We start from the raw sequence: 10,702 nt of genomic DNA, 5'->3' as shown, positions 1-10,702 counted from the left end.
CTGTTATACAACAGATGCAGGAGCTCAACAAATAAAAGCTCTGCACCTTATCAAGCAATACAAACCTGCTGCTAGTCACGTGTTCTTCATGTCCCAGAAGGTCCAACACGTCATCACATACAACTCCCTGGCAAGAGAGGAACCAGAAACCTCTGCCAATGTTGCTGATTAGATAGAAACTAATATATAGGGTGACATTCTTCCCCGTGGGGAAGCATCAAACCTCTAAGAGGCACCTCCCATTCAGCAGTGCATTCTAGATTAGGAATTCACCTCTTTTTCTATTTTATTGTTACTACATTGGTCAGTGCTCCATTGAACTTTCCTGCCTCATTCTATTTTCACTCCAAAAACCCCATCCTAAATGCTTTTCCTCGTGACTGCCTTATTGTGTTGGAAATCAAGACGCATCACACCATCTTCTATTTTAATTAATTCTTTCCCAAGACCTCAAATCTGCAGAACTCTTTACCACCATCAGTTTTCCTTTCCTTCCAAAATCCACTTACTTTTAAAATCCAAATTTGGGTGCACCACCATTATTTTCCAATTTCTGTCCTATTGCTCTCAACCTTGGTGGTGTCCTACACCAAAACCCATTGCCCTACACCTTGGCTTCTCATTTTTTTAAATTGCAGTGTGAACCCATATTATCAACATAGTGCCCTTGGAGCATCAACAACCCCATGTCACAGATTTGCCATTACTAGACATACTTAATTCTCGGTGAATGGCAACTGGATAAAAGGGACATTTTCCCCATTGCAAACATGTCATTAATAATGACCCTCATTGAATTTTTCTCATTCACCTCCAGATAACACTACAAGCCAACGCCCAACAGGTAAACTGGTTCTTGCTGGACATGCAGTGGGAAGCATACTATTCAGTGTGCTGGTGACCTGTGCAATTTTAGCCGGTTAAACACCAGCCATGCCCTTCATCTGTTGGGGATCCATAAGCCAAGTGTTCTGTACAGTTTTCTGGGCTTAAGAAAGTATGATGTGTGCGTATGAGGAGTGTACACTGCATATCATGAAACAGAAACTCTTAATTACGTGGATTTCTCACTGGATTGGTTTGCATACTCTTAAAGCGTGATGATGGGATTCTGCATCTGTCAGACAATTAGCCTAAAATAATAAATATGAGCTATTAGTATGTTCACTCTTCCTAAACATTTAACTGGACCTACACAGGTATCATAAGATGTCATATGACAGTGATGGTTAGTAAATGGGTGTTCTGCCCCACAGAGTGGCAAACTACAGGGTCATATTCATTATTTCCTCACATTGGTGAATTCACAATTTCAGCTGTATGGCGTTGAGCAGTGAAACCAGGTCCTTTCATCTGGGTTTCTTAACTTAAAAAAGCAGAAATGTTGATCATCACAATGGAGAGAAAGTTACCCTCCTTGAATTATGGATTTGCATCTTTTGCAATTTATGAAAAACATAATGCATGCAAAAGTCTTAAAAAGAATGGAGACCCGGGTCTTCTGATTCATTTGGTCGACTCTATCAGTGTTTGTGTTTTATATATAAAACAACACATGTACAATTTTTTTTATACATACACCATCCTGAATTTTATCTTTACATCAGAATTTCCTTAAAAAGAAAAAACAAAGCTATTACTAAAAATGTACATAATTTTTTAATATGTGGGTACAGATTTACAAACCAAGATAGAAAGTATTTTTTCTGTACAGTGTGACTATTCTTTTCTCCACCTGGCTGTCTCTACTGCATTTGTGTGGGAGGGGATGTTACAGATCACTTAGTAACCTGCTCCATGAGTTTCTTTAGAAACAGGTACTTGGAGAATTTCCTGCCACCTTCCTCTCCCCCACCCGTACATAGATTTACTCAATTTCAGTAGTTTATTTCCATGATATTTAAGCCCCAGATTTCTGGCAACACACCAAATGTTACGCGGGCACCTACGTGCTCAGCACTTTGTGCCTCTTCTCCCTGCAGCTTTCTAAAACAAAATTTCTTATGTAAAAATTACCTTTGTAACGAGCAATGCAGCTCATGCAAAGATAAGGAAGATTTGAGCTCAGTGGGCAAAAGTAATTCTCCATAACTTTATTTTTTTTAAATATAAAGATAAATCATTGGGTGCAGAAAATGCAAATTGTTTCAGGTTGGTTAAGTTCAGAAACTCTTTGGGGTGATGAATAAGAATTTGCAAAGTCGTGATGCTCACAAACATGTGGGTTTACCCCTATCCTTAGCGAATGTGGATAGTTCCATACACATACAATACATTGGTGATTCAGCTGTTCTTCTCTTGTTATAACTTTTGTTCTAAACCAATCGAGTTGTGTTAATGAATGGCAGCAGCCAACAACCCAAAGCTGCAACAGCATTTCCCAAGAACACAGGAACTATTGTAGTACTTCATAAACTACTTTGTGGTTCTATTACAAAGGCCTTACTTTCAACGGACAGTTGAATCCATACAGAACACTAACTGTGGCAAACACGTACTATGAAATTCCCAAGTTCACTGTCTCAATACTTAATAGTACATGCGAATCAGCAGACTGAGAGATGCTGGTTTTTCCCGTATTAACCAAAGAAACAATTATAAGCATACAATGTAGAAAAACACTAGTGTCAACACAAGAAAACTCTTCACCATTATGCAGTCTTTCATGAGCCATCATTTTCTCCCCAGCACACAATCTAACTCCAATGTCTCATCTTGTAATCCAGAATATGTATTAGGAATGACAAGTGAAGACCCACCTGAAAACCATTTCACACTTTCTTACTGTTAGAAACAGGTCAAAAATATTTCTCTTCTCACTTTGCAAAACTGGTCCTTTTATTGATATGCCAAGACCACACATTCTGGTTTCTGGCTCCTGATCATTATCCAGTGACCCATGCTGGAAAGTGCAGTTGTTTGGACAAGATCAGGTTTAGCTGTGATGCCATGTGTGGTTGAGCAGCCTATGTGCAGGCTCACGTACAAAGAGTGCTTACATGGGGAGCTACCAGAGTGCTGTTGACCCTGTGGAATCATACCCTAGCAAGTCAGCGCCTTTCAGGCACGAGGGGAAAAAATGGTTACTGTAATTCCTTGGGTTCTTTAGCTTTAAGAGCATCAATATGAAACATTAATGAAAACAATTAAAAATAAATGTTCATAGAGTGCTTTCTATGTATATATACAAATGTATATATTTATATATATATATATATATATATATTACAGCGCTGGTGCAGCTGCTGAAAGAGTCACAGTTCCATTAACATCATGACCTCTAATGAATCTCCATCATTGGTAACAACTAGCAGAGCTGCATGGAAGTTTACAAATTGTGCTCGATCGCCCTTCAGGTGCAAGGTCTATGATAACCTTGTTAATTAAATGCACATCAGCTGAAGTACTGTGGTTGAGCACAGATGTCCACTGGCTCAGCTGTCCTGGTCTCCTTATTGAAAAGGGTAGGATGGGATGGGATGGGATGGGGGAGGAAGATTGGAAAAATTATACCAGCATCTCTCTTAGCTTCTTAATGCTGAAATATTATTTTTCTAACCGTGAATATACACACATTAAGAGAAACCTGTTAAGTTCAAGAGGAAGTAGTCAATTAAGAGGCCAATTCCATAGGACAATCAGAAAACCTGTGTCTAATGCTGCAGTTTCAGTCACAACAGTATTACACCTATGGAGAACAGTATGCAGAATCTGGGGCAGGCAAGTGGTAAGCAGAGAGCACAGTCTTCTTTCAGGAGATTCCAGCATTAAAAGTATGGGTTCGTGTTCTTCTGTGGCTGTGAATCTGTTGAACCAAAATAACAAACACGAGTGAGTGTGACTCAAATATCAGCGAATCCCCTCTCAGAAACAGTTGTCAGACTGGACCCTGTGTCAGAAGGAAAGAAACCTTGTCCAAGAAAGATTATGGGCAACCTTTGAGTCCATCTGTTCAGTCAGTTTATTTTCATTTCTAGAGATAAACCCCACCGCCCCACCCCCCTCCAAAAGATATAACATTTATTATTGGGCTCCTCAGTGTACTCTATAGCATAAAGTTGTAGGCTGCTGCCTGCAAATTCCCAGATGGGAAGGGTTTCCTACTTCATCCAAGTCATCAAGGCAGGCACAGAAGAAAGGAAAAGCACACACAAGCACATATCTCATGAACTCATCAATGTTGGTAACAGCAGGACAGAAGTCAAGGAGGAGATAACCCCTAGCTTTCTTCTCAAAAGCTGAAATTTTCATCGATGGGAAAGCACTAGCTCACGTAGAAAACTGTGTGGGAAGGGAATAAAACACACACACAAAAAATCCTAGGGGTTAAAGGTAGTTACTCAGACTGGCAAAAGGTGGGAAGTGGTGTTCCACAAGGATCGCTGCTGGGACCACTGTTGTTTAATATTTACATAAACGATTTGGACTTGGGAATCCTAAGTACAATTTAAAAATTTGCGGACAACATCAAATTGGGGGGGGGGTATAGTTAATACTGAGGACTGCGACAAAATACAGGAAGATATTAATAAACTTGCAGAATGGGCGTATAATTGGCAAATGAATTTCAATATAGATAAGTGTGAGGTGGTACATTTTGGTAGGAAGAATAAGGAGGCCACATACTTCTTGGATAATAAGAGTCTAAATGGGGTAGAGGAGCAGAGGGATCTGGGGATACAGATACACAAATCACTAAAAGTAACGACACAGGTTAATAAGGCCATAAAAAAATGCAAAGCACGGGGGTTCCTTTTTAGAGGGATAGAACTGAAAAGCAAGGAAGTTATGTTAAACTTGTATAAAATTTTGGTTAGATTTGGGAGTGCTGTGAAAAGTTCTGGACTCCATATTATTAGAAGGATATAGATGCACTGGAGATTCTACAAAAAAAGATTTACTAGGATGATACCAGAACTGAGAGGTTATTCCTATCAGGAAAGCTTGAACAGAGAAGACTGAGGGGTGACCTGATAGAGGTCTTTAAGGTTATGAAAGGGTAAAGAAGATATTTCCACTTGCGGGGGAGACCAGGCCAGAACTAGGGGCCATAAATATAAGATAGTCACTAATAAATCCAATAGGGAATTCAGGAAATACTTCTTTACCCAGAGAGTGGTTAGGATGTGGAACTCGCTACCACAAGAAGTAGTTGAGGCAACAAGCATAGATGCATTTAAGGGGAAGCTAGATAAGCACGAGGAAGAAAGGAATAGATGAAGAGATGAAAAGGGATGGGAAGAGGCTTGTGTGGAGCATAAATACCAGCCTGTTGGGCCGAACGGCCTGTTTTTGTGCTGTATATTCTGTGTAGTTGGTTTTGTTAGAGGGTTTCCAATTTTTGACCTCTTCATTGAATAAACTTAAAGAGCTTGGAAAAATCCATTTCGGAAGTATTAAGTAGAATCATGTAAGCAGTTCATCCACCTTCCCCAATATGTACTGTTTAGCACATGGGGTGTTCCTGCACTTTATGTAATATCTGCAACTACATGTTTGGCAATCTTAACTGTTCTAATATTTTGCTCGAAGATAAAGCTTGGCAAAGAGGTTTATCTCTCACATCTTTTTACAAAACTTGAACATAGAGAGAAAAAAATGTAGTTTTTAAACTGAATTACAAAGCCAGACTGTGAGTTAAGTTACAAATATTGCAAACAGTACACACTTTATAGGGCTAATACTATTGTCATAAAAGGCCTCACTATTAAGCTTGTAGCGAGGTCTGTCCGAACTCCCTGCTCTACTTAACACTGTATGAGAATGCAAGCGTAAATTAGTAGGGGCAAATCATCTGTTATTCAGTGTTAAACTTTATTGCATTTTTCTAGCTTCTGCAGACCATTTGTTTGCCATCCATTTGGTGTTTCCAGCAGTGTCTCACTTTTTGTTGGATATGATATGAGGAAAGGTGGGTACAGTGTTAAGGTATTGCACAGGGGCTCTGGGTCACAGTCTGACAAGCAGAATATGATGCAGTCAAGCTCTATTCCTCATTATGATAAACATATCTACGCAGCTAGAAGTACATCAACCTTACTTGAAAGCTGCTGTTGCAATTGTCTGACTAGTGCTGCCGTCTGCTGCTGCTGCTGCGTCTGCTGCATTCCTTGTCGCTGGAACTGAAAAATAATTAAAACATGCTGATTTTCCACGTTGCCTTCTTTTTAGAATAAAAAGAACAAGTTTAGCACTTGTTGGTTATCTGTCTTCTCACCATAATCATCGATTCATTTTCTCTCTCAGAAATGCATGCAGTTCAGTTGCCTTGACCAAATGATGATTCTTCATGTGAGTCTCAACAGTGTCAGCAGGCTTTTTGATCATGGGAAGATATAATCTCATCAATACATACACATTTTCCAGCAGGGTTCAATGTACACTGACCAGAAGCAGGGATCCAGGTGGATGTTTTGTCTTCTTAGCCAAGGTGTGTTAAGACCAAAAGCAGTGCCCCAACTGATGCTGTAGCTGAGATTAGCTAAATCAGCACAGACCAGGGGTTGAACCTGCACCCATCCTGGTTCTGTTTGTAGTTATAAAGCCATTAGACTTAAGGGAAGCTCTGATGGCCCCCGTGAACCTGAGATGTTACCCCCCTATCAGATATTAAGAGGAAGATCAACAGCTACAGACCAGCTAAGGCTTAATGCCAGAAATCCCCAGCCCTCCACTTTTAGAACAATTCTGCCTTATTGAATGAGAAAAAATTATTTGTCATTGGGATAGTAAGATATTTAGAGTATCATGATTTTGGGCGTCACTGTTGTTTCCAATTTTTCTGGAATTTCACTGTGGAAATCAGGTCGACCAGCAATTTTTGGTGCAGCGGTAAACATTTTGGAGGCCATTGTCCCTGTACGTTTAGTTGCATGCTGGGGCTGCACGATCAGTCTGGCATCCGGAACTTCAAAATTAGCCACTGCTAGCAACAGCATCGCTGAGGTGACTTTTCTCCATATTTCTAAAGCTCCAATGGAAAAACAACGTGTAGTCTTTCTTTTGCTGAAATGTATTCTCTGGAAGGAGAATTGTTCCTCTTGAATCTGGCTCGGATAAAGGTAAATTCTTGAAAGTTGCACCTGCCCAATTCCCAAGACAGGTTTGGATGAAGGAGCCCCATTTGATCTCATCCTTCTAGAATGCCAAACCTACTGTCTTTCCATTTTAAGATCTAGCTATTTCTTACATGAATCCAATGTCCTCAATCAATCTTCCCGGCAACCCCATTCCAGCTGTGCACCTCCTAACATCTGGCTTGTGCAAGCCTTCAAAAGGGAACTAGATCGGTTCTTGGCTGGGGCAGATATTGCATTATATAAAAGTTAAGTGGATTAATGGTTAACGAATACACGGTCAATGTGATCCCCTGAACAGGTTTCAATCGCCTGGGGGGGGGGGGGGAGGGGGTCAGAGAGGAATTTTCCAGGTCTTTTCCCCCTCATTGGCCCTTGAGATTACATGGCTGCGGGGCGGGGCAGGGGCTGCCGGGACGGACGGAAGGAGGACGTGTCTAGTCATGATGGTCCAGGTATCAAGAGTGTGGGGCAGTTTTGATGGACCAGCTGGTCTTTCCCTGCCTGTCATTTTTGTATGTTCCGTATGAAATAAATTTGCACTTCACAAATGATCCTGTGCTCTCATTGTCATGTTGCCCTGAAGGCACCTGAAAGTAATGTTTCAATTTTATTTTCTCTATCATGTTAAGGTTCCATTTGAAAATGTCTCTGAGGCTCAAGTACCCAACGTATCAAGTCACTCACAAGGACTCTCATCCAAGTAAATTTGCCTAGTTCCAAACTCGGCTTTGTTGGTGATCTCAGATGAACCACCTGTTGAAGTGATGGAAGACATGTAATCCTTGAAATTTTTAGTTTGTAAGTATTACTTTGAGGGACTCCTGGGCAAAGGAACACGGCTGAAGAAAAATACCTAGCCTGCTACTTAAAAGTACAGGCACAGAAGAGATGCCTTTGGAAGAGGGGAAGGTAAGAAAAGGAAGACCCAAGACTCAACTCAATGATTTCTAGTTCATCACTGTGTTTACTAACTCAATTTGAATAATAAATTACTATAGCCTATGACATTGCACCTTCTTCTGAAAGTAAAGGTCATGTTGTTTCAAGATCATAATCAGGGTAAACTAGAGACTAGCTTACCATGGTCTGCTGAGGTGGGATGGCCTGCATCCCCAGAGTTTGTGGTTGGGGTTGGGCTTGCTGTTGTTGCTGCTGTTGTTGCACCTGCTGTTGTTGTTGCTGCTGTTGTTGTACCTGCTGTTGTTGCTGCTGTTGTTGTACCTGCTGTTGTTGCTGCTGCTGTTGTTGCTGCTGCTGCTGTTGCTGCACCTGCTGTTGTTGTTGCTGCTGCTGAAAAATACAGAATACCAATTCAAGAACCTTTTTTTTTGAGAATATGCCCAACACTGTAGTAAAAGCTTTCTGTTGGGGTGGGGGAATCTAATCTAGAATGACCTGAATTTACCAGGTAATTCAAGAGCCTTAGCCTTGAGTAGCCCAAAAGCAATTTTTTTTAAAAAGGCAAGGTCGAAGAGGTGGGAGTGAGGATTTTCAAGATGGTAAGAGGGAGAGGTAAAGCAGATGGTGTAAGGAGAGAGTTTCACAATGTAGGGCCAACACAGCTGATGGTACTGCCACTAAAAGTGGGACACATGGCAGGAGGGGTGGGGGATGCAAAGGAGAAGTGGAGGTTTTATGCTGTCATGTTTCATTCTTAAATGTTGTGAGGGTTCCTGCCCTCACAACATTCTGGAAAAAATTCTGAAGGACAAAATTAGTCTCCACTTGGAGAAGCAAGGATTAATCAGGGATAGTCAACATGGCTTTGTCAAGGGAAGATCATGTCTGACTAATTTGATTGAATTTTTTGAGGGGGTGACTAGGCGTGTGGATGAGGGTAACGCAGTGGATGTGGTATACATGGATTTCAGTAAGGCCTTCGATAAAGTCCCCCACAGGAGACTGGTCAAGAAGGTACGAGCCCATGGAATCCAGGGTGCCTTGGCACTTTGGATACAAAACTGGCTTAGTGGCAGAAGGCAGAGGGTGATGGTCGAAGGTTGTTTTTGTGACTGGAAGCCTGTGGCCAGTGGGGTACCACAGGGATCGGTGCTGGGTCCCTTGCTGTTTGTGGTCTACATTAATGACTTGGATATGAATGTAAAAGGTATGATCAGTAAGTTCGCTGATGATACAAAAATTGGTAGGGTGGTAAATAGCGAGGAGGATAGCCTCAGTCTGCAGGACGATATAGATGGGTTGGTCAGATGGGCGGAACCGTGGCAAATGGAATTTAACCCGGAAAAGTGCGAGGTGATGCACTTTGGAGGGACTAACAAGGCAAGGGAATACACAATGAATGGGAGGACCCTAGGCAAGACAGAGGGTCAGAGGGATCTTGGTGTGCAAGTTCACAGATCCCTGAAGGCGGCGGAACAGGTAGATAAGGTGGTAAAGAAGGCATATGGGATACTTGCCTTTATTAGCCGAGGCATAGAATATAAGAGCAAGGAGGTTATGATGGAGCTGTATAAAACACTGGTTAGGCCACAGCTGGAGTACTGTGTGCAGTTCTGGTCGCCACACTACAGAAAGGATGTGATCGCTTTGGAGAGGGTGCAGAGGAGATTCACCAGGATGTTACCAGGGCTGGAGCGCTTCAGCTATGAAGAGAGACTGGGAAGATTGGGTTTGTTTTCCTTGGAGCAGAGGAGGCTGAGGGGGGACATGATTGAGGTGTACAAAATTATGAGGGGCACAGATAGGATGGATACTAAGGAGCTTTTTCCCTTCGTTGAGGGTTCTATAACAAGGGGACATAGATTCAAGGTAAAAGGCGGGAGGTTTAGAGGGGATTTGAGAAAGAACTTTTTCACCCAGAGGGTGGTTGGAGTCTGGAACTCACTGCCTGAAAGGGTTGTGGAGGCAGGAACCCTCACAACATTCAAGAAGCATTTGGATGAGCACTTGAAATGCCATAGCATACAAGGCTACGGACCATATGCTGGAATATGGGATTAGAGTAGACAGGGCAGATGGCCGGCGCGGACACGATGGGTCGAAGGGCCTCTCTCCGTGCTGTATAACTCTATGACTCGATAACTCTATGTAGGGCCGGAAGAGGTTGGGGTTGGCTGCAGCAAGGCTGTGGGAGAATTTGTAAGCGAAGATGAAAATTTTGAATTTGATGTTGGAGGAAGGGGAATCAAAGGATGTTAGCAAAAACAGGGATGATAGGGTTGCATAACTTAGTGTTGGGATAGGATGCAATGGCACAGTGATCTGAGCCTATTTTCTCTATACACACTAACTATTCCAATATCACTGCTTCATTCATGGGAAGATCTATGCCTATATACTCCATCTATACACTGACCCTTTGAATGTCGCTACTCGGATACACATTTGTCCTCCATGTCTAATCATTCCAACTCATAAGCAGCATTGTACCCACATTCTTACAATCACCCAACTTCTGAATGACATTTTTAATGCGAAAGGGATCAAGGGATATGGGGAAAAAGCAGGAACAGGGTACTGAGTTAGACGATCAGCCATGATCATTTTGAATGGCGGAGCAGGCCCGAAGGGCCGAATGGCCTACTCTTGCTCCTATTTTTTATGTTTCCCTTTTGTCCCCCTAAGGAAAGTTTCAACTGCCCCAAGTACTTGATGATTTCCCA

General features: G+C 41.9%; 1 protein-coding gene across 2 annotated transcripts in view; it reads right to left on the bottom strand.

Moving 5' to 3' along the window:
* Positions 1-1,505: 1,505 nt before the first annotated feature.
* Positions 1,506-10,702, bottom strand: part of med12 (mediator complex subunit 12) — a 127,143-nt gene continuing 117,946 nt past the window's right edge. The window contains exons 42-44 of one of the 2 annotated variants that reach the window (XM_067997068.1): positions 8,160-8,369; positions 6,041-6,122; positions 1,506-3,805 (exon numbers count right to left, since the gene is read on the bottom strand). In XM_067997068.1, coding sequence (XP_067853169.1) covers positions 3,768-3,805; positions 6,041-6,122; positions 8,160-8,369 — 330 coding nt within the window. In that variant the 3' untranslated portion in view covers positions 1,506-3,767. The remainder of the gene's footprint in view (positions 3,806-6,040; positions 6,123-8,159; positions 8,370-10,702) is intronic. The other variant, XM_067997069.1, reaches the window with a different exon arrangement.

Source organism: Heptranchias perlo, chromosome 15 (genome assembly GCF_035084215.1).
Source record: "Heptranchias perlo isolate sHepPer1 chromosome 15, sHepPer1.hap1, whole genome shotgun sequence".
Classification (NCBI taxonomy): Eukaryota; Metazoa; Chordata; class Chondrichthyes; order Hexanchiformes; family Hexanchidae; genus Heptranchias; species Heptranchias perlo.
Note: the sequence above shows the minus strand (reverse complement) of the source record. Positions and strands in the feature narration are given on the sequence as shown.